The 24,158-nt window shown below is 49.4% G+C and overlaps 2 protein-coding genes across 3 annotated transcripts in view; one reads left to right on the forward strand and one right to left on the reverse strand.

The window, feature by feature from the left end:
* The first annotated feature begins 10,765 nt into the window (after positions 1 to 10,765).
* Positions 10,766 to 20,242, forward strand: AP5S1 (adaptor related protein complex 5 subunit sigma 1). The gene is made up of 3 exons (XM_077280383.1): positions 10,766 to 10,954; positions 19,284 to 19,468; positions 19,552 to 20,242. Exons 2-3 carry the CDS (start codon positions 19,293 to 19,295, stop codon positions 19,961 to 19,963), a joined length of 588 nt encoding a protein of 195 aa, XP_077136498.1. The 5' UTR covers positions 10,766 to 10,954; positions 19,284 to 19,292; the 3' UTR covers positions 19,964 to 20,242.
* A 256-nt stretch (positions 20,243 to 20,498) lies between these two features.
* Positions 20,499 to 24,158, reverse strand: part of ALMS1 (ALMS1 centrosome and basal body associated protein) — a 39,070-nt gene continuing 35,410 nt past the window's right edge. For both annotated transcript variants that reach the window (XM_077280381.1, XM_077280380.1), the window contains exons 13-18: positions 23,894 to 24,064; positions 23,528 to 23,790; positions 23,294 to 23,456; positions 21,159 to 21,222; positions 20,884 to 20,983; positions 20,499 to 20,700 (exon numbers count right to left, since the gene is read on the reverse strand). In XM_077280381.1, coding sequence (XP_077136496.1) covers positions 20,656 to 20,700; positions 20,884 to 20,983; positions 21,159 to 21,222; positions 23,294 to 23,456; positions 23,528 to 23,790; positions 23,894 to 24,064 — 806 coding nt within the window. In that variant the 3' untranslated portion in view covers positions 20,499 to 20,655. The remainder of the gene's footprint in view (positions 20,701 to 20,883; positions 20,984 to 21,158; positions 21,223 to 23,293; positions 23,457 to 23,527; positions 23,791 to 23,893; positions 24,065 to 24,158) is intronic.

The raw sequence follows: 24,158 nt of genomic DNA on the forward strand, positions 1-24,158 counted from the left end.
GGATTGAGAGAACAATAAATTATTACAACAACCGCTGTGTTTATTTCATTAAAATACTTTGTAATAATGTGTGTGTGTTTTTTAACCCTTTCATACAATTGGATTAATAATGGATAGGTGTCATAATTGACGCCTCTCCATTATTAATCTGGCTTAATGTCACCTTACAATAGCAAGGTGGCATTAACCCTTCATTACCCCATATCCCACCGCTACAGGGAGTGGGAAGAGAGTGGCCAAGTGCCAGAATAGGCGCATCTTCCAGATGTGCCTTTTCTGGGGTGGCTGGGGGCAGATGTTTGTAGCCAGGGGGGGCCAATAACCATGGACCCTCTCCTGGCTATTAATATCTGCCCTCAGTCACTGGCTTTACCATTCTGGCGGAGAAAATTGCTCGGGAGCCCACGCCAATTTTTTCCGCCATTTAACCCTTTATTTTAGCAGCTACAGCGCTGAAATTTTGCACATACACACTACTAACATTAGTAGTGTGGAATATGCAAAAAAAAGGGGATATGAGATGGTTTACTGTATGTAATCATGTCTCATATCCTGTCGGGTTTGTGCAGGAGAAATGAAAAGCCGCAATTGAATTACCGACTTTTCACTAACACCGCTGCGTATTTCTCGCAAGTCACACTGCTGGTCCGGCCAGTAGAAAGCAGTATAATACTGAACCGTAATATACGGCTGATAGGAGCAGACCCAGTGAGAATAATTGTGCCGTATGTAATGCGAGTTTTACGGACGTAGTTTCTGCGCTCTTACGTCCGTAAAACTCGCATGTGTGACCCCGGCCTTAGTGAGGACAAAAGGTTAAAAGAGAAAGAAAACTGGCTCAGTGCTAAAGGCACATACAAGTGCGGGCACAATATCTGCACCTGCTGTAAATATATGGTGACCAGTAAGGAATTCCACTCATCTGTCATTAAAAAGACCTACAAAATTCACCACTACATCAACTGCAACACCTCCAATGTGGTGTATGTGATTAATGGCCCCACCTGTGACCAGCAATATGTGGGGTGCACAGGGGTCCCCTGAAGGTGAGAATACGGGGGCACCTGTCTGATGCCGTGAATAAAATCCCCCATAAGACACTTCATCCATAAACACAATGGGGACGTCAGCTCATTGGAGGTCCGCGGGATTGAAAGGGTTAAAGAGAAAAATAACCAACAGAGAGATATGGTGGATGTATCAACTGAAGTCCAGAGCCCCCCTAGGCATGAATGTCCGGCAGGATCTTATGGATTATTATGAATGATAAGTTATAATTCTTGCATATGGTTTTTTTGTTTTTTTTTCTTTCTCCTGTCTTAAGCATAGTATTTGTACATGCAAATTTCAGGCTAAACTCACTAATTACCTGTAGGTGTTGCCCTGTTTCTGTTGTCTGCAAGATCAGGGGGTGTAACCTAATGGGCCTCGTCCTATATGGCAGCCCTCTTTCATTTTATTTTTATCACAATGAGTAAGGCGGCACGACCGTTGGAACGCGTTTGATTTTAATGCACTTTAAGCCTGTGACTGTCACTGGTAGGAATCACCCGTTTGTGTCTATGGATATAAAGATGGACTTTGGATTTATGTGCTTTTAACAAAAATGGAATAAAAGGTTTTTTTTATGGACATCACCCACGCTGGACTTCTGCTTTTCCTTCGTACTACGTGCAGCACTGCATGATCCGTGCGCTGGGACTGAGAGGAGGTGAGCTGATCTTCGTTGCTTTTTCTTTTCTGCTATAATACTGCCCCCTATATACAATAATATAACTACTATAATACTGCTCCTATGTACAAGAATATAACTACTATAATACTGCCCCTATGTACAAGAATATAACTACTATAATACTGCTCCTCTGTACAAGAATATAACTACTATAATACTGCTCCTATCTACAAGAATATAACTGCTATAATACTGCTCCTATGTATAAGAATATAACTACTATAATACTGCCCCCTATGTACAAGAGTATAACTACTATAATACTGCTCCTATGTACAAGAATATAACTACTATAATACTGCCCCTATGTACAAGAATATAACTACTATAATACTGCCCCTATGTACAAGAATATAACTACTATAATACTGCCCCTATGTACAAGAATATAACTACTATAATACTGCTCCTATGTACAAGAATATAACTACTATAATACTGCCCTCTATGTACAAGAATATAACTACTATTATACCGCTCCTATGTACAAGAATATAACTACTATAATACTGCCCCTATGTACAATAATATAACTACTATAATACTGCCCCCTATGTACAAGAATATAACTACTATAATACTCCTCCTATGTACAAGAATATAACTACTATAATACTGCCCCCTATGTACAAGAATATAACTACTATAATACTGCTCCTATGTACAAGAATATAACTACTATAATACTCCTCCTATGTACAAGAATATAACTACTATAATACTGCTCCTATGTACAAGAATATAACTACTATAATACTGCCCCTATGTACAAGAATATAACTACTATAATACTGACCCTATGTACAAGAATATAACTACTATAATACTGCCCCCTATATACAAGAATATAACTACTATAATACTGCCCCTATGTACAAGAATATAACTACTATAATACTGCTCCTCTGTACAAGAATATAACTACTATAATACTGCCCCTATGTACAAGAATATAACTACTATAATACTGCTCCTATGTACAAGAATATAACTACTATAATACTGCTCCTATGTACAAGAATATAACTACTATAATACTGCTCCTATGTACAAGAATATAACTACTATAATACTGCTCCTATGTACAAGAATATAACTACTATAATACTGCCCCTATGTACAAGAATATAACTACTATAATACTGCTCCTATGTACAAGAATATAACTACTATAATACTGCTCCTATGTACAAGAATATAACTACTATAATACTGCTCCCTATGTACAAGAATATAACTACTATAATACTGCCCCTATGTACAAGAATATAACTACTATAATACTGCCCCTATGTACAAGAATATAACTACTATAATACTGCTCCTATGTACAAGAATATAACTACTATAATACTGCTCCTATGTACAAGAATATAACTACTATAATACTGCCCCTATGTACAAGAATATAACTACTATAATACTGCCCCTATGTACAAGAATATAACTACTATAATACTGCTCCTATGTACAAGAATATAACTACTATAATACTGTCCCTATGTACAAGAATATAACTACTATAATACTGTTCCTATGTACAAGAATATAACTACTATAATACTGCCCCTATGTACAAGAATATAACTACTATAATACTGCTCCTATGTACAAGAATATAACTACTATAATACTGTCCCTATGTACAAGAATATAACTACTATAATACTGTTCCTATGTACAAGAATATAACTACTATAATACTGCTCCTATGTACAAGAATATAACTACTATAATACTGCTCCAATGTACAAGAATATAACTATTATAATACTGCTCCTATGTACAAGAATATAACTACTATAATACTGCTCCTATGTACAAGAATATAACTACTATAATACTGCTCCTATGTACAAGAATATAACTACTATAATACTGCCCCTATGTACAAGAATATAACTACTATAATACTGCCCCTATGTACAAGAATATAACTACTATAATACTGCCCCTATGTACAAGAATATAACTACTATAATACTGCTCCTATGTACAAGAATATAACTACTATAATACTGTCCCTATGTACAAGAATATAACTACTATAATACTGTTCCTATGTACAAGAATATAACTACTATAATACTGCTCCTATGTACAAGAATATAACTACTATAATACTGCTCCTATGTACAAGAATATAACTACTATAATACTGCCCCTATGTACAAGAATATAACTACTATAATACTGTTCCTATGTACAAGAATATAACTATTATAATACTGCCCCCTATGTACAAGAATATAACTACTATAATACTGCCCCTATGTACAAGAATATAACTACTATAATACTGCCTCTATGTACAAAAATATAACTAGTATAATACTGCCCCATGTACAAGAATATAACTAGTATAATACTGCCCCTATGTACAAGAATATAACTACTATAATACTGATCCTATGTACAAGAATATAACTACTATACTACTGCCCCTATGGATAAGCAAATAACTACTATAATACTGCCCCTATGTACAAGAATATAACTACTATAATACTGCCCCTATGTACAAGAATACAACTACTATAATACTGCCTCTATGTACAAGAATATAACTACTATAATACTGATCCTATGTACAAGAATATAACTACAATAATACTGCCCCTATGTACAAGAGTACAACTACTATACTACTGCCCCTATGGATAAGCATATAACTACTATAATACTGCCTCCTATGTACAATATAACTACTATAATACTGCCCCTATATACAAGAATATAACTACTATAATACTGCTCCTATGTACAAGAATATAACTACTATAATACTGCTCCTATGTACAAGAATATAACTACTATAATACTGCTCCTATGTACAAGAATATAACTACTGTAATACTGCCCCTATGTACAAGAATATAACTATAATACTGCCCCTATGTACAAGAATATAACTACTATAATACTGCCCCTATGTACAAGAATATAACTACTATAATACTGCTCCCATGTACAAGAATATAACTACTATAATACTGCTCCTATGTACAAGAATATAACTACTATAATACTGCCCCTATGTACAAGAATATAACTACTATAATACTGCCCCCTATCTACAAGACTATAACTACTATAATACTGCCTCCTATGTACAATATAATTACTATAATACTGCTCCTATGTACAGGAATATAACTACTATAATACTGCCCCTATATACAAGAATATAACTACTATAATACTGCCCCATGTACAAGAATATAACTACTATAATACTGCCCCCTATGTACAAGAATATAACTACTATAATACTGCCCCCTATCTACAAGACTATAACTACTATAATACTGCCTCCTATGTACAATATAATTACTATAATACTGCCCCTATGTACAGGAATATAACTACTATAATACTGCCCCTATATACAAGAATATAACTACTATAATACTGCCCCATGTACAAGAATATAACTACTATAATACTGCCCCCTATGTACAAGAATATAACTACTATAATACTGCCCCTATCTGCAAGAATATCTATATATATAATTGTCTAAGGGTCACTTCCGTCTGTCTGTCTGTCTGGCACGGATATTCATTGGTCGCGGCCTCTGTCTATCACGAAAATCCAAGTCGCTGATTGGTCCCGCAAAACGCCCACGACCAATCAGCGACGGGCACAGTCCAGCAGCGAAATGGCCGCTGCTTACTGCCCTGCACTCAGTGTCCCGCTCCATTCTCCCCTCCAGTCAGCGCTCACACAGGGTTAATGGCAGCGGTAACGGACAGTGTTATGCCGCGGTGTAACGCACTCCGTTAACGCAGCTATTAACCCTGTGTGACCAACTTTTTACTATTGAAGCTGCTTATGCAGCATCAATATTAAAAAGATCTAATGTTAAAAATAATAATAATTAAAAAAAGGTTATTCTCACCTTCCGACGTGACACGGTGTCCTCGGCAGTGAAAGCGGCAGGTTCCGGTGCCAAGGATGCTATGCGAGAAGGACCTGCCGTGATGTCACGGTCATGTGACCGCGACGTCATCACAGGTCCTGCGCGCATACCAACCCTGGGACTGGAAGCTACCGTGTGTACCGCACAGGCGCCAGGACTTCAAGGGGCCTTCGGAAGGTGAGTATATGTTTATTTTAATTCTTTTTTTGCCATGCATATAGTGCCCACATTGCTATATACTATGTGGGCTGTGTTACATACTGCGTGGGCTCTGTTATATACTACATCTCTGCTATATACTGTGTAGCTGGGCAATATACTAAATCTCTGTGCTTTATACTGTGTTATATACTCCATGCACAGTGTTATATACTACATCTCCGTGTTATATACTACGTAGCTGGGCAATATACTACGTGACTGTGCAATATACAATGTGGCTGTGCTTTATACTATGTGATCTGTGTTATATACTATGTGGCTGTGCAATATACTACGTGGCTGTGCAATATACAATGGGACTGTGCAATATGCTACGTGGCTGTGCAATATACAGCGTGACTGTGCAATATACTACGTGACTGTGCAATATACTATGTGGCTGTGCTATATACTATGTGCTCTGTGTTATACTATGTGGCTGTGCAATATACTACGTGACTGCAATATACTACGTAGCTGTGCAATATACTTCGTGCTCTGTGTTGTATACTACGTGGCTGCGCAATATACTACGTAGCTGTACAATATAGTACGTGGGCTGTGTTATATACTACGTGGCTGTGCAATATACTACGTGAGGTGTGTTATATACTACGTGCTCTGTGTTATATACTATGTAGCTGTGCAATATACTACGTGACTGTGTTATATACTACGTGGCTGTGCAATACCTACGTGGGCTGTGTTATATACTACGTAGCTGTGCAATATACTACGTGGGCTGTGCTATATACTACGTGGCTGTGCTATATACTACGTGGCTGTGCTATATACTACGTGAATGTGCTATATACTACGTGAATGTGCTATATACTACGTGGCTGTGTTATATACTACGTGGCTGTGGTATATACTACGTGGCTGTGCTATATACTATGTGGCTGTGTTAGAGCAGAATCCATTTTATTTTGCTTGCCTCCATTTTGTATAAGTGTTACCTAAGGTCAGCAAAATAAGACATAATTCACTATTCTTCATTGTGCTGTTATCGCTGATTCCTAAGAACTAATTGTAGCAGTGAATGTCCTTGGTAAAATAACGAATAATGTACTGCGTAAAATATGTTTGCGAAACCGTAGGGAGAAGGGAGTAATACACTCCAACGCTTAGCTAATATATGGAGAATCCGCCTCCAACACAAGAATGCATAAAAAGTGTGTGTAAGCTTAAATAAACTAGAGATACTTAAGATACAGCCCTGGTGTACTGTGTCTTATCTCTCCGGTGCCTTGACGTCATCTCTACAGTGGACTCATCAGAGAGTAGGTCGAGACCTGCGATAACAGCTGTGCTATATACTACGTGGATGTGTTATATACTACGTGGCTGTGCTATATACTACGTGGCTGTGTTATATACTATGCGGCTGTGCTATATGCTACATGGCTGTGCTATATACTACATGGCTGTGTTATATACTACGTGGCTGTGTTATATACTACGTGGCTGTGCTATATACTACATGGCTGTGTTATATACTACGTGGCTGTGTTATATGCTACGTGGTTGTGCTATATACTACATGGCTGTGTTATATACTACGTGGCTGTGTTATATACTACGTGGCTGTGCTATATACTACGTGGCTGTGTTATATACTACGTGGCTGTGTTATATACTACGTGGCTGTGCTATATGCTACGTGGCTGTGCTATATACTATGTGGCTGTGTTATATACTACGTAGCTGTGTTATATACTACGTGGCTGTGCTATATACTATGTGGCTGTGTTATATACTACGTGGCTGTGCTATATACTATGTGGCTGTGTTATATACTACGTGGCTGTGTTATATACTACGTGGCTGTGCTATATACTACGTGGCTGTGCTATATACTACGTGGCTGTGTTATATACTACGTGGCTGTGGTATATACTACGTGGCTGTGCTATATACTACGTGGGCTGTGCTATATACTACGTGGGCTGTGCTATATACTACGTGGGCTGTGCTATATACTACGTGGTTGTGTTATATACTACGTGGCTGTGCTATATACCACGTGGCTGTGCTATATGCTACGTGGCTGTGTTATATGCTACGTGGCTGTGTTATATACTACGTGGCTGTGCTATATGCTACGTGGCTGTGTTATATGCTACGTGGCTGTGCTATATACTACGTGGGCTGTGCTATATACTACGTGGGCTGTGCTATATACTACGTGGCTGTGCTATATACTACGTGGCTGTGTTATATACTACGTGGCTGTGCTATATACCACGTGGCTGTGCTATATACTACGTGGCTGTGTTATATACTACGTGGCTGTGCTATATACTACGTGGCTGTGTTATATACTACGTGGCTGTGCTATATACCACGTGGCTGTGCTATATGCTACGTGGCTGTGCTATATGCTACGTGGCTGTGTTATATACTACGTGGCTGTGCTATATACTACGTGGCTGTGCTATATACTACGTGGCTGTGCTACATACTACGTGGCTGTGCTATATACTACGTGGCTGTGCTATATACTACGTGAATGTGCTATATACTACGTGAATGTGCTATATACTATGTGGCTGTGTTATATACTACGTGGCTGTGCTATATACTATGTGGCTGTGTTATATACTACGTGGCTGTGTTATATACTACGTGGCTGTGCTATATACTACGTGGCTGTGCTATATACTACGTGGCTGTGTTATATACTACGTGGCTGTGGTATATACTATGTGGCTGTGCTATATACTATGTGGCTGTGTTAGAGCAGAATCCATTTTATTTTGCTTGCCTCCATTTTGTATAAGTGTTACCTAAGGTCAGCAAAATAAGACATAATTCACTATTCTTCATTGTGCTGTTATCGCTGATTCCTAAGAACTAATTGTAGCAGTGAATGTCCTTGGTAAAATAACGAATAATGTACTGCGTAAAATATGTTTGCGAAACCGTAGCGAGAAGGGAGTAATACACTCCAACGCTTAGCTAATATATGGAGAATCCGCCTCCAACACAAGAATGCATAAAAAGTGTGTGTAAGCTTAAATAAACTAGAGATACTTAAGATACAGCCCTGGTGTACTGTGTCTTATCTCTCCGGTGCCTTGACGTCATCTCTACAGTGGACTCATCAGAGAGTAGGTCGAGACCTGCGATAACAGCTGTGCTATATACTACGTGGATGTGTTATATACTACGTGGCTGTGCTATATACTACGTGGCTGTGTTATATACTACGCGGCTGTGCTATATGCTACATGGCTGTGCTATATACTACATGGCTGTGTTATATACTACGTGGCTGTGTTATATACTACGTGGCTGTGCTATATACTACATGGCTGTGTTATATACTACGTGGCTGTGTTATATGCTACGTGGTTGTGCTATATACTACATGGCTGTGTTATATACTACGTGGCTGTGTTATATACTACGTGGCTGTGCTATATACTACGTGGCTGTGCTATATGCTACGTGGCTGTGCTATATGCTACGTGGCTGTGCTATATACTACGTGGCTGTGTTATATACTACGTGGCTGTGTTATATACTACGTGGCTGTGCTATATACTACGTGGCTGTGCTATATACTACGTGGCTGTGCTATATGCTACGTGGCTGTGCTATATACTACGTGGCTGTGCTATATACTACGTGGCTATGTTATATACTACGTGGCTGTGCTATATACTACGTGGCTGTGTTATATACTACGTGGCTGTGTTATATACTACGTGGCTATGCTATATGCTACGTGGCTGTGCTATATACTACGTGGCTGTGTTATATACTACGTGGCTGTGCTATATACTACGTGGCTGTGCTATATACTACGTGGCTGTGCTATATACTACGTGGCTGTGCTATATACTACGTGGCTGTGCTATATACTACGTGGCTGTGTTATATGCTACGTGGCTGTGCTATATACTACGTGGCTGTGCTATATACTACGTGGCTGTGTTATATACTACGTGGCTGTGCTATATACTACGTGGCTGTGCTATATACTACGTGGCTGTGCTATATACTACGTGGCTGTGCTATATACTACGTGGCTGTGCTATATACTACGTGGCTGTGTTATATACTACGTGGCTGTGCTATATACTACGTGGCTGTGTTATATACTACGTGGCTGTGCTATATACTACGTGGCTGTGCTATATGCTACGTGGCTGTGTTATATGCTACGTGGCTGTGCTATATACTACGTGGCTGTGCTATATACTACGTGGCTGTGTTATATACTACGTGGCTGTGCTATATACTACGTGGCTGTGTTATATACTACGTGGGCTGTGCTATATACTACGTGGCTGTGCTATATACTACGTGGCTGTGCTATATACTACGTGGCTGTGCTATATACTACGTGGCTGTGCTATATACTACGTGGCTGTGCTATATACTACGTGGCTGTGTTATATACTACGTGGCTGTGCTATATACTACGTGGCTGTGCTATATACTACGTGGCTGTGCTATATACTACGTGGCTGTGCTATATACTACGTGGCTGTGCTATATACTACGTGGCTGTGCTATATACTACGTGGCTGTGTTATATACTACGTGGCTGTGTTATATGCTACGTGGCTGAGCTATATACTACGTGGCTGTGCTATATACTACGTGGCTGTGTTATATACTACGTGGCTGTGCTATATACTACGTGGCTGTGCTATATACTACCTACATATTCTAGAATACCCGATATGTTAGAATCGGGCTACCATCTAGTAACTACTATGATACTGCCTGGCAGCCAATCGAAGCACGGAGCTGCACAGCCAATGAGCGGCTACAGTTCCCATAGACGGCCACTCCCCTGACACGCCCACTACACAGACGACGTTCTAGTTGTAATCTCGCTGCCCGCCTCCACAGTCCGCGCACATCTGCGGCAGCTGTAACCACAACTTCCGGCTCTGTCCCTACCTTATAAGGTGTTAGGCCCCCTCCCTTTCCGGTGACACCGTTTCCTTGGAGACACAGTCATATGACCAGGCCTCCGCTGTCATGGCCGCCGCCTGCACCGGCGTCAGTGCGCTGTGAGGACCGGGACAGGAGACTTCTGCACCTCTGTATACCGCGGACCTGTGACGTCACTACATGTAATTATCGCTTTACGTTATATTTACGTCCTGTGTGATGTAGAAATCTCCGCACTCAGAGATCGTCCGCTGCTCTCCGGGAAGTGGGGACCGGACCCCGTGTGTCTCAGGTGATGGCTGGTCCTGGGGGCTTCTGGGTCTTGTTGGGGGCAGTGGTCGGACCCTGACTGTCTCAGGTGATATCTGGTCCTGGGGGCTTCTGGGTCTTGTTGGGGGCAGTGGTCGGACCCTCTTTCTCAGGTGATATCTGGTCCTGGAGGCTTCTGGGTCTTGTTGGGAGCAGTGGTCGGACTCTGTCTGTCTCAGGTGATATCTGGTCCTGGGGTCTTCTGGGTCTTGTTGGGGGCAGTGGTCGGACCCTGTCTGTCTCAGGTGATGGCTGGTCCTGGGGTCTTCTGGGTCTTGTTGGGGGCAGTGGTCGGACCCTGACTGTCTCAGGTGATATCTGGTCCTGGGGGCTTCTGGGTCTTGTTGGGGGCAGTGGTCGGACCCTGTCTGTCTCAGGTGATATCTGGTCCTGGGGGCTACTGGTTCTTGTTGGGGGCAGTGGTCGGACCCTGACTGTCTCAGGTGATATCTGGTCCTGGGGGCTTCTGGGTCTTGTTGGGGGCAGTGGTCGGACCCTCTTTCTCAGGTGATATCTGGTCCTGGGGGCTTCTGGGTCTTGTTGGGGGCAGTGGCCGGACCCTGTCTGTCTCAGGTGATATCTGGTCCTGGGGGCTTCTGGGTCTTGTTGGGGGCAGTGGCCGGACCCTGTCTGTCTCAGGTGATATCTGGTCCTGGGGGCTTCTGGGTCTTGTTGGGGGCAGTGGTCGGACCCTGTCTGTCTCAGGTGATATCTGGTCCTGGGGACTTCTGGGTCTTGTTGGGGGCAGTGGTCGGTCCCTGTCTGTCTCAGGTGATATCTGGTCCTGGGGGCTTCTGGGTCTTGTTGGGGGCAGTGGTCGGACCCTGTCTGTCTCAGGTGATGGCTGGTCCTGGGGGCTTCTGGGTCTTGTTGGGGGCAGTGGTCGGACCCTGTCTGCCTCAGGTGATATCTGGTCCTGGGGACTTCTGGGTCTTGTTGGGGGCAGTGGCCGGACCCTGTCTGTCTCAGGTGATATCTGGTCCTGGGGGCTTCTGGGTCTTGTTGGGGGCAGTGGTCGGTCCCTGTCTGTCTCAGGTGATATCTGGTCCTGGGGGCTTCTGGGTCTTGTTGGGGGCAGTGGTCGGACCCCGTGTGTCTCAGGTGATATCTGGTCCTGGGGGCTTCTGGGTCTTGTTGGGGGCAGTGGTCGGACCCTGACTGTCTCAGGTGATATCTGGTCCTGGGGGCTTCTGGGTCTTGTTGGGGGCTGTGGTCGGACCCTGTCTGTCTCAGGTGATATCTGGTCCTGGGGGCTTCTGGGTCTTGTTGGGGGCAGTGGTCGGACCCTGTCTGTCTCAGGTGATATCTGGTCCTGGGGGCTTCTGGGTCTTGTTGGGGGCAGTGGTCGGACCCTGTCTGTCTCAGGTGATATTTGGTCCTGGGGGCTTCTGGGTCTTGTTGGGGGCAGTGGTCGGACCCTGACTGTCTCAGGTGATATCTGGTCCTGGGGGCTTCTGGGTCTTGTTGGGGGCTGTGGTCGGACCCTGTCTGTCTCAGGTGATATCTGGTCCTGGGGGCTTCTGGGTCTTGTTGGGGGCAGTGGTCGGACCCTGTCTGTCTCAGGTGATATCTGGTCCTGGGGGCTTCTGGGTCTTGTTGGGGGCAGTGGTCGGACCCTGCCTGTCTCAGGTGATATTTGGTCCTGGGGGCTTCTGGGTCTTGTTGGGGGCAGTGGTCGGACCCTGACTGTCTCAGGTGATATCTGGTCCTGGGGGCTTCTGGGTCTTGTTGGGGGCAGTGGTCGGACCCTGTCTGTCTCAGGTGATATCTGGTCCTGGGGACTTCTGGGTCTTGTTGGGGGCAGTGGTCGGTCCCTGTCTGTCTCAGGTGATATCTGGTCCTGGGGGCTTCTGGGTCTTGTTGGGGGCAGTGGCCGGACCCTGTCTGTCTCAGGTGATATCTGGTCCTGGGGGCTTCTGGGTCTTGTTGGGGGCAGTGGTCGGTCCCTGTCTGTCTCAGGTGATATCTGGTCCTGGGGGCTTCTGGGTCTTGTTGGGGGCAGTGGTCGGACCCCGTGTGTCTCAGGTGATATCTGGTCCTGGGGGCTTCTGGGTCTTGTTGGGGGCAGTGGTCGGACCCTGACTGTCTCAGGTGATATCTGGTCCTGGGGGCTTCTGGGTCTTGTTGGGGGCTGTGGTCGGACCCTGTCTGTCTCAGGTGATATCTGGTCCTGGGGGCTTCTGGGTCTTGTTGGGGGCAGTGGTCGGACCCTGTCTGTCTCAGGTGATATCTGGTCCTGGGGGCTTCTGGGTCTTGTTGGGGGCAGTGGTCGGACCCTGCCTGTCTCAGGTGATATTTGGTCCTGGGGGCTTCTGGGTCTTGTTGGGGGCAGTGGTCGGACCCTGACTGTCTCAGGTGATATCTGGTCCTGGGGGCTTCTGGGTCTTGTTGGGGGCAGTGGTCGGACCCTGTCTGTCTCAGGTGATATCTGGTCCTGGGGGCTTCTGGGTCTTGTTGGGGGCAGTGGCCGGACCCTGTCTGTCTCAGGTGATATCTGGTCCTGGGGTCTTCTGGGTCTTGTTGGGGGCAGTGGTCGGTCCCTGTCTGTCTCAGGTGATATTTGGTCCTGGGGGCTTCTGGGTCTTGTTGGGGGCAGTGGTCGGACCCTGTCTGTCTCAGGTGATAGCTGGTCCTGGGGGCTTCTGGGTGTTGTTGGGGGCAGTGGTCGGTCCCTGTCTGTCTTAGGTGATATTTGGTCCTGGGGGCTTCTGGGTCTTGTTGGGGGCAGTGGTCGGACCCTGTCTGTCTCAGGTGATATCTGGTCCTGGGGGCTTCTGGGTCTTGTTGGGGGCTGTGGTCGGACCCTGTCTGTCTCAGGTGATAGCTGGTCCTGGGGGCTTCTGGGTCTTGTTGGGGGCAGTGGTCGGTCCCTGTCTGTCTCAGGTGATATTTGGTCCTGGGGGCTTCTGGGTCTTGTTGGGGGCAGTGGTCGGACCCTGTCTGTCTCAGGTGATATCTGGTCCTGGGGGCTTCTGGGTCTTGTTGGGGGCTGTGGTCGGACCCTGTCTGTCTCAGGTGATAGCTGGTCCTGGGGGCTTCTGGGTCTTGTTGGGGGCAGTGGTCGGTCCCTGTCTGTCTTAGGTGATATTTGGTCCTGGGGGCTTCTGGGTCTTGTTGGGGGCAGTGGTCGGACCCTGTCTGTCTCAGGTGATATCTGGTCCTGGGGGCTTCTGGGTCTTGTTGGGGGCTGTGGTCGGACCCTGTCTGTCTCAGGTGATAGCTGGTCCTGGGGGCTTCTGGGTCTTGTTGGGGGCAGTGGTCGGTCCCTGTCTGTCTCAGGTGATATTTGGTCCTGGGGGCTTCTGGTCCTTGTTGGGGGCAGTGGTCGGACCCTGTCTGTCTCAGGTGATATCTGGTCCTGGGGGCTTCTGGGTCTTGTTGGGGGCTGTGGTCGGACCCTGTCTGTCTCAGGTGATAGCTGGTCCTGGGGGCTTCTGGGTCTTGTTGGGGGCAGTGGTCGGTCCCTGTCTGTCTCAGGTGATATTTGGTCCTGGGGGCTTCTGGGTCTTGTTGGGGGCAGTGGTCGGTCCCTGTCTGTCTCAGGTGATATCTGGTCCTGGGGGCTTCTGGTTCTTGTTGGGGGCAGTGGTCGGACCCTGTCTGTCTCAGGTGATAGCTGGTCCTGGGGGCTTCTGGTTCTTGTTGGGAGCAGTAGTCGGACCCTGTCTGTCTCAGGTGATATCTGGTCCTGGGGTCTTCTGGGTCTTGTTGGGGGCAGTGGTCGGACCCTGTCTGTCTCAGGTGATATCTGGTCCTGGGGGCTTCTGGGTCTTGTTGGGGGCAGTGGTCGGACCCTGTCTGTCTCAGGTGATATCTGGTCCTGGGGGCTTCTGGCTCTTGTTGGGGGCAGTGGTCGGACCCTGTGTGTCTCAGGTGATATCTGGTCCTGGGGGCTTCTGGGTCTTGTTGGGGGCAGTGGTCGGACCCGGTCTGTCTCAGGTGATATCTGGTCCTGGGGGCTTCTGGGTCTTGTTGGGGGCAGTGGTCGGACCCTGTCTGTCTCAGGTGATATCTGGTCCTGGGGGCTTCTGGGTCTTGTTGGGGGCAGTGGCCGGACCCTGACTGTCTCAGGTGATGGTTGGTCCTGGGGTCTTCTGGGTCTTGTTGGGGGCAGTGGTCGGACCCTGTCTGTCTCAGGTGATATCTGGTCCTGGGGGCTTCTGGGTCTTGTTGGGGGCAGTGGTCGGACCCTGTCTGTCTCAGGTGATATCTGGTCCTGGGGGCTTCTGGGTCTTGTTGGGGGCAGTGGTCGGACCCTGTCTCTCAGGTGATATCTGGTCCTGGGGGCTTCTGGGTCTTGTTGGGGGCAGTGGTCGGTCCCCGTCTGTCTCAGGTGATATCTGGTCCTGGGGGCTTCTGGGTCTTGTTGGGAGCAGTGGTCGGACCCTGTCTGTCTCAGGTGATATCTGGTCCTGGGGGCTTCTGGGTCTTGTTGGGGGCAGTGGTCGGACCCTGTCTGTCTCAGGTGATGGCTGGTCCTGGGGGCTCCTGGTTCTTGTTGGGGGCAGTGGTCGGACCCTGTCTGTCTCAGGTGATGGCTGGTCCTGGGGGCTTCTGGGTCTTGTTGGGGGCAGTGGTCGGACCCTGTCTGTCTCAGGTGATCTTTCTTTATCTTTATTTTTTTTTATATAGCGCTAACATATTACGCAGCGCTTTACAGTTTGCACACATTATCATCGCTGTCCCCGATGGGGCTCACAATCTAAATTCCCTATCAGTATGTCTTTGGAATGTGGGAGGAAACCGGAGTGCCCGGAGGAAACCCACGCAAACACGGAGAGAACATACAAACTCTTTGCAGATGTTGTCCAAGGTGGGATTAGAATAGCTGGTCCTGGGGGCTTCTGGGTCTTGTTGGGGGCAGTGGTCGGTCCCCGTCTGTCTCAGGTGATATCTGGTCCTGGGGGCTTCTGGCTCTTGTTGGGGGCAGTGGCCGGACCCTGACTGTCTCAGGTGATATCTGGTCCTGGGGTCTTCTGGGTCTTGTTGGGGGCAGTGGTCGGTCCCTGTCTGTCTCAGGTGATATCTGGTCCTGGGGGCTTCTGGGTCTTGTTGGGGGCAGTGGTCGGACCCTGTCTGTCTCTGGTGATATCTGGTCCTGGGGGCTTCTGGTTCTTGTTGGGGGCAGTGGTCGGACCCTGTCTGTCTCAGGTGATATCTGGTCCTGGGGTCTTCTGGGTCTTGTTGGGGGCAGTGGTCGGACCCTGTCTGTCTCAGGTGATATCTGGTCCTGGGGTCTTCTGGGTCTTGTTGGGGGCAGTGGTCGGACCCTGTCTGTCTCAGGTGATATCTGGTCCTGGGGGCTTCTGGCTCTTGTTGGGGGCAGTGGTCGGACCCTGTCTGTCTCAGGTGATATCTGGTCCTGAGGGCTTCTGGGTCTTGTTGGGGGCAGTGGTCGGACCCTGTCTGTCTCAGGTGATATCTGGTCCTGGGGTCTTCTGGGTCTTGTTGGGGGCAGTGGTCGGTCCCCGTCTGTCTCAGGTGATATCTGGTCCTGGGGGCTTCTGGATCTTGTTGGGGGCAGTGGTCGGACCCTGACTGTCTCAGGTGATATCTGGTCCTGGGGGCTTCTGGGTCTTGTTGGGAGCAGTGGTCGGACCCTGTCTGTCTCAGGTGATATCTGGTCCTGGGGTCTTCTGGTCCTTGTTGGGGGCAGTGGTGGGACCCTGTCTGTCTCAGGTGATATCTGGTCCTGGGGGCTTCTGGGTCTTGTTGGGGGCAGTGGTCGGATCCTGTCTGTCTCTGGTGATATCTGGTCCTGGGGGCTTCTGGGTCTTGTTGGGGGCAGTGGTCGGTCCCTGTCTGTCTCAGGTGATGTCTGGTCCTGGGGGCTTCTGGGTCTTGTTGGGGGCAGTGGTCGGACCCTGTCTGTCTCAGGTGATATCTGGTCCTGGGGGCTTCTGGGTCTTGTTGGGGGCAGTGGTCGGACCCTGTCTGTCTCAGGTGATATCTGGTCCTGGGGGCTTCTGGGTCTTGTTGGGGGCAGTGGTCGGACCCGGTCTGTCTCAGGTGATATCTAGTCCTGGGGGCTTCTGGGTCTTGTTGGGGGCAGTGGTCGGACCCTGTCTGTCTCAGGTGATATCTGGTCCTGGGGGCTTCTGGGTCTTGTTGGGGGCAGTGGTCGGACCCTGTCTGTCTCAGGTGATATCTGGTCCTGGGGGCTTCTGGGTCTTGTTGGGGGCAGTGGTCGGACCCTGTCTGTCTCAGGTGATATCTGGTCCTGGGGGCTTCTGGGTCTTGTTGGGGGCAGTGGTCGGACCCTGTCTGTCTCAGGTGATATCTGGTCCTGGGGGCTTCTGGGTCTTGTTGGGGGCAGTGGTCGGACCCCGTGTGTCTCAGGTGATGGCTGGTCCTGGGGGCTTCTGGGTCTTGTTGGGGGCAGTGGTCGGACCCTGTGTGTCTCAGGTGATATCTGGTCCTGGGGGCTCCTGGTTCTTGTTGGGAGCAGTGGTCGGACCCTGTGTGTCTCAGGTGATATCTGGTCCTGGGGGCTTCTGGGTCTTGTTGGGGGCAGTGGTCGGTCCCTGTCTGTCTCAGGTGATATCTGGTCCTTGGGGCTCCTGGTTCTTGTTGGGGGCAGTGGTCGGACCCTGTCTGTCTCAGGTGATATCTGGTCCTTGGGGCTCCTGGTTCTTGTTGGGGGCAGTGGTCGGACCCTGTCTGTCTCAGGTGATATCTGGTCCTGGGGGCTTCTGGGTCTTGTTGGGGGCAGTGGTCGGACCCTGTCTGTCTCAGGTGATGGCTGGTCCTGGGGGCTCCTGGTTCTTGTTGGGGGCAGTGGTCGGACCCTGTCTGTCTCAGGTGATATCTGGTCCTGGGGTCTTCTGGGTCTTGTTGGGGGCAGTGGTCAGTCCCTGTCTGTCTCAGGTGATATCTGGTCCTGGGGGCTTCTGGGTCTTGTTGGGGGCAGTGTTCGGACCCTGTCTGTCTTAGGTGATATCTGGTCCTGGGGGCTTCTGGTTCTTGTTGGGAGCAGTGGTCGGACCCTGTCTGTCTCAGGTGATATCTGGTCCTGGGGGCTTCTGGGTCTTGTTGGGGTCAGTGGCCGGACCCTGACTGTCTCAGGTGATGGTTGGTCCTGGGGTCTTCTGGGTCTTGTTGGGGGCAGTGGTCGGACCCTGTCTGTCTCAGGTGATGGCTGGTCCTGGGGGCTCCTGGTTCTTGTTGGGGGCAGTGGTCGGACCCTGTCTGTCTCAGGTGATATCTGGTCCTGGGGGCTTCTGGCTCTTGTTGGGGGCAGTGGTCGGACCCTGTCTGTCTCAGGTGATGGCTGGTCCTGGGGGCTTCTGGCTCTTGTTGGGGGCAGTGGTCGGTCTCTGTCTGTCTCAGGTGATATTTGGTCCTGGGGGCTTCTGGGTCTTGTTGGGGGCAGTGGTCGGACCCTGTCTGCCTCAGGTGATATCTGGTCCTGGGGGCTTCTGGCTCTTGTTGGGGGCAGTGGCCGGACCCTGTCTGTCTCAGGTGATATCTGGTCCTGGGGTCTTCTGGGTCTTGTTGGGGGCAGTGGTCGGATCCTGTCTGTCTCAGGTGATATCTGGTCCTGGGGTCTTCTGGGTCTTGTTGGGAGCAGTGGTCGGACTCTGTCTGTCTCAGGTGATATCTGGTCCTGGGGTCTTCTGGGTCTTGTTGGGGGCAGTGGCCGGACCCTGTCTCTCAGGTGATATCTGGTCCTGGGGGCTTTTGGGTCTTGTTGGGGGCAGTGGTCGGACCCTGTCTGTCTCAGGTGATATCTGGTCCTGGGGTCTTCTGGGTCTTGTTGGGGGCAGTGGCCGGACCCTGTCTGTCTCAGGTGATATCTGGTCCTGGGGGCTTCTGGGTCTTGTTGGGGGCAGTGGTCGGACCCTGTCTGTCTCAGGTGATATCTGGTCCTGGGGGCTTCTGGGTCTTGTTGGGGGCAGTGGTGGGACCCTGTCTGTCTCAGGTGATGGCTGGTCCTGGGGTCTTCTGGTCCTTGTTGGGGGCAGTGGTCGGACCCTGTCTGTCTCAGGTGATATCTGGTCCTGGGGGCTTCTGGGTCTTGTTGGGGGCAGTGGTGGGACCCTGTCTGTCTCAGGTGATGGCTGGTCCTGGGGGCTTCTGGGTCTTGTTGGGGGTAGTGGTCGGACCCTGTCTGTCTCAGGTGATATCTGGTCCTGGGGGCTTCTGGCTCTTGGTGGGGGCCGCGGAGCTGTTATTTTCAGACTGATGCATTATATATTGCAGAGCTGCGCCATGGTCTACGGTTTCATCATCCACACGGTGGGCCCTGCTCCTGGGGGTCTGCCCTGCAGGGTCCTGTATCAGCGAGTTTTCACCTGCGGAGTCTTAGACGATCAGCAGCGGACGGATGATGAATTTCTAGAGAAGGAGAATGTGAGGAGGAAGCAGCAGATGGCGGCTGTGGCTCGGTAATGTCCTCCCGCTTCGCGGACTGATCCCCCCACAAGGTGTGCACATCTCCCATGATGCATTTCTCCATTCTCTTCCTCAGGCAGGTGGAGTCGCGGTGTCTGCTCAGACGTCAGGTCTCTGCTCGTCCGGCTGTTGATTCGGAGGAGCTGGTTGTTCTCCATGAGGAGGATGTTGGGGTCCTGGGGTTATCAGCGGGGGCGCCCTTCCCCCAGGAGATGGTCGTGCTCTGGGTCGGAGTTCACCTCTTCGGCTTCTCTATGATCTGTGACCCCCAGGAGAACCGGACGCTGGCGGAGATGACGCTGCGGATGATGGTGAAGTATCTGCTGGAGACACTGCGCCTCCTCACCCACAGCAGTCACGCTGTCCTCCGCGCCGACAAGATGGAGCTGATCCTGGACGCCTTCATACCGCAGGGGACGCTGCTGTTCCTCAGTCACGCGGCCGTGCAGGCGCTAGAGAAGGAGCTGAGCGGGTGCTTGACCGCCTGAGGAACGGCGGCCCTGGCTTACGGGGCGACGGCGGCCTGAGGAACGGCGGCCCTGGCTTACGGGGCGACGGCGGTCTGAGGAACGGCGGCCCTGGCTTACGGGGCGACGGCGGTCTGAGGAACGGCGGCCCTGGCTTACGGGGCGACGGCGGTCTGAGGAACGGCGGCCCTGGCTTACGGGGCGACGGCGGCTTGGGGAACAGCTGCCCCACCACATCATACGGGACGACAGCCGCCATGTTGACTATCAATCCTGCATAAATAATTTTTTTTTTCAAGATCTCTGCTTTTTGTCAATGACTGGAAATCATCTATTACGAGGCCACTTACTGTTGCAGCTGGTCTAATTATTTTGGGCTTGCATTACTGCATGTTCGGTGGAGTAACATGACCGGTTATGGGGTCCGACCATATCCTCCAAACACAACCAGAGCTGCGGTTACACTGCCCTCTGCTGGAGGGAGATGCCCGAGAAGGAAAGCAGGAGTACAGCTGCAGCTCTGGCTGTGACTGGAGACGGATGAGAAACACTGAAGTCAAATATATTACTTTTATTTAAATTATAAAACCACAAAAATATAAAATTTCTGTCTGCTTAAAAAAAAATACCCAAATCTAGAAAAAAAAATGCAGGGAGGGGTCAGCACTGCCATATGTGCGGGGAAGAAGGCATTTCCTGGTGGTGGGAAGGGGTCAGTTCCAGGGGGTCTTCCTGCCCAGAAGGCGATTGGTCACTTTCTGCAAGAGAGGAAAATCAACCGATGAAGAGCGGAGTCCTCCCAGCCGCGCACACAGAACTGAGCGGTGTATGTATACGCCATCTTGTGGCAGTGCTGTAGTATTACATTGTTCGTCTGCAGCTGTAAGCTGCTGCTGCTGCCGCCATCATGTGGTGATGTTGTAGTACTGCAGGACACTAACCTTCCGGAAGAGCTGGGCTTTCAGACGATAGGTCTCATACTCTGATCTTCGCTTTTCTTCTTCCTTTCTCTTCCTGATTTCTGGGAGCTGCTCATAAATCCTGGAATAAACACGATGAATACAATAAATACTGGAGCTTCCACCCAGCACTGTGTCCTCAGCTTGTAGATACCTATGGAAACCCTGCAGTCTCCTCCCTACACTACATGCCTGTCCGGTATTATTATAACACCAGGGCACATATGTCATCATCCCCGAGCAGTGCTCCGTCTCACCTCTTGGACCTTTGGATCATCTCTTTTTTCGGGATGGTTCGGTTCTGCTGCAATAATCTGGTATCTATAAAGAGGGGAAACGTATGAGATGAACTGGTGACGGGTTATAACCAGTGCGCATCATTACACAGATCCAGAACCAGAGCCAACGGGAACCAGAAGAGGCCCAGCAAAGATGGAGAGAATGTCAAGGGGGCTGGAGGAAGAAGAAGAGGGACAGAGAAGGGCCTAGAGAAACAAGAGGGAGGCACACAGGAGACAAGAGAAGGAGGGACAGGGGGCCTGGAGAAAAGGAGGAGGGACAGAATAATCTGCAGAAGAGGAGGAAAGAGACAGAGTGGGGCCTGGAAGGAAGAAGAGTGACAGAGTGGGACTTGGAAGGAAGAAGAAAAGTGACTGTGGGACTTGGAAGGAAGTGGAAGAGTGACAACGTGGGACTTGGAAGGAAGAGGAAGAGCGACAAGGTGAGACTTGGAAGGAAGAGGGACAGGGTGGGACATGGAAGGAAGAGTGACAAGGTGGGACATGGAAGGAAGAGTGACAGGGTGGGATATGGAAGGAAGAAGAGGAAGAGTGATGGTGGGACATGGAAGGAAGTGGAAGAGTAACAGGATGGGACTTGCAAGGAAGAGGAAGAGCGACAACCTGGGACTTGGAAGGAAGAGGAAGAGCGACAAGGTGAGACTTGAAGGAAGAGGAAGAGCGACAAGGTGGGACTTGGAAGGCAGAGCGACAAGGTGGGACTTGGAAGGAAGAGGAAGAGCGACAAGGTGGGACTTGGAAGAGGAAGAGCGACAAGGTGAGACTTGGAAGGAAGAGGAAGAGCGACATGGTGAGACTTGGAAGGAAGAGGGACAGGGTGGGAGATGGAAGAAAGTGGAAGAGCGACAACGTGGGACTTGGAAGGAAGAGCAACAAGGTGGGACTTGGAAGGAAGAGGAAGAGCGACATGGTGAGACTTGGAAGGAAGTGGAAGAGTGACAAGGTAGGACTTGGAAGAAAGAGGAAGAGCGACAACGTGGGACTTGGAAGGAAGAGCGACAAGGTGAGACTTGGAAGGAAGAGGAAGAGCGACATGGTGAGACTTGGAAGGAAGAGGGACAGGGGAGATGGAAGGAAGTGGAAGAGTGACAGGGTAGGACTTGGAAGAAAGAGTAAGCAACAACGTGGGACTTGGCAGGAAGAGCGACAAGGTGGGACTTGGAAGGAAGAGGGACAGGGTGGGAGATGGAAGGAAGTGGAAGAGTGACAGGGTAGGACTTGGAAGAAAGAGTAAGAGCAACAACGTGGGACTTGGAAGGAAGAGCGACAGGGTGGGAGATGGAAGGAAGTGGAAGAGTGACAACGTGGGACTTGGAAGGAAGAGCAACAAGGTGGGACTTGGAAGGAAGAGGAAGAGCGACATGGTGAGACTTGGAAGGAAGTGGAAGAGTGACAAGGTAGGACTTGGAAGAAAGAGGAAGAGCGACAACGTGGGACTTGGAAGGAAGAGCGACAAGGTGAGACTTGGAAGGAAGAGGAAGAGCGACATGGTGAGACTTGGAAGGAAGAGGGACAGGGTGGGAGATGGAAGAAAGTGGAAGAGCGACAACGTGGGACTTGGAAGGAAGAGCAACAAGGTGGGACTTGGAAGGAAGAGGAAGAGCGACATGGTGAGACTTGGAAGGAAGTGGAAGAGTGACAAGGTAGGACTTGGAAGAAAGAGGAAGAGCGACAACGTGGGACTTGGAAGGAAGAGCGACAAGGTGAGACTTGGAAGGAAGAGGAAGAGCGACATGGTGAGACTTGGAAGGAAGAGGGACAGGGTGGGAGATGGAAGGAAGTGGAAGAGTGACAGGGTAGGACTTGGAAGAAAGAGTAAGAGCAACAACGTGGGACTTGGAAGGAAGAGCGACAAGGTGGGACTTGGAAGGAAGAGGGACAGGGTGTGACATGAAGGGAAGTGGAAGGGTGACAGACTGAGGACGAGGGACAGGTTGGTGCTTGCAGGAAGATGAGGGACAGAAGAGTCTGCAGGAGGAAAAGTTACAGCGCGGCCTATTAGACTGGAGGAATGGGAAAGCGGAGGATAGAAGTGAAGAGTGCTGGATCCGGTCATCATTCTGGTTTGCCCTAGAACCCACAGTGGTCTCCACCTTTGTATTTGGGGGCCGCGATCCTAGACGGCTGGTTGAAGAGCTGGTCTCTCTCATCCTGGAACATGCTCTGTAATTTGCGCTCCTCTGCGAGGATCTGCAGCCGTTTCACCCTCTCTCCGGAGCGGAAGATAAAGTCTGGCCGGTGAGACCTCAGAGCCTCCTGAGACACAACACTGAGAATTACCCAGGACCGAGGACTGCGCTCAGGACTCCACACCCACCCGCCCTCACCTGCAGGGACACTTTGATGAAGGGCTTGTCCAGTGTGGTGGGGACGACTGTGGTGCTGTGGACGACTGTGGTGCTGTGGATCGGGCCGTCTGCTCTCCACGTCATCTGGTCCTGCCCATTCTTCTCCCGCAGGGGTTCTCTCCAGGGTTTGGTGCTGGTCACTGGCTCGTACCAGGCCAGCACTGGACTTCTCCTCATCCGCGGCTCATTCTCCTTCCGAGACTCGGATTTCAGGTTTTCAGCCGGCACAAACCAGCACAGCCCTGAAATTACAGTGAGAAGAGCCTGATTATGACAGACATCAGATGGTTAATAGGCACCATAGCACCAGTCTGCCAGTATGGCACAGCTGGAAAGGTCGCCCACCTGGCGGGATGTACGGCACTGCTATGGTCACTTTGCGTTTTGATGCTCTTGTGTTCGCCTCCATGTTCACAGCAGTTGCTGTCATCAGCCGCTCACCTCCTGGAGATGGGAAGGTGGTCCCCACATCTCTTGTGTTCTTCTTGGTGCCGCTCATCACAATCTCCAGCTCTCCTACAGGAACCAGAGACACTCAGTGTAAGAACTTGGGGGCTACATCCAAAAAGGCCACTCCGAGACCAAAGGTGGCACGACAGTCAGACGCCAG

Source organism: Ranitomeya variabilis, chromosome 1 (genome assembly GCF_051348905.1).
Source record: "Ranitomeya variabilis isolate aRanVar5 chromosome 1, aRanVar5.hap1, whole genome shotgun sequence".
NCBI lineage: Eukaryota > Metazoa > Chordata > Amphibia > Anura > Dendrobatidae > Ranitomeya > Ranitomeya variabilis.

What these genes read in the sequence shown, in the direction of transcription:
- AP5S1 (XM_077280383.1), top strand. Translation starts at nt 19,293, where the DNA reads ATGGTCTACGGTTTCATCATCCACACGGTGGGCCCTGCTCCTGGGGGT. An exon ending in CAGATGGCGGCTGTGGCTCG is followed by an intron (nt 19,469 to 19,551) that starts GTAATGTCCTCC and finishes TCTCTTCCTCAG; the next exon opens with GCAGGTGGAGTCGCGGTGTC.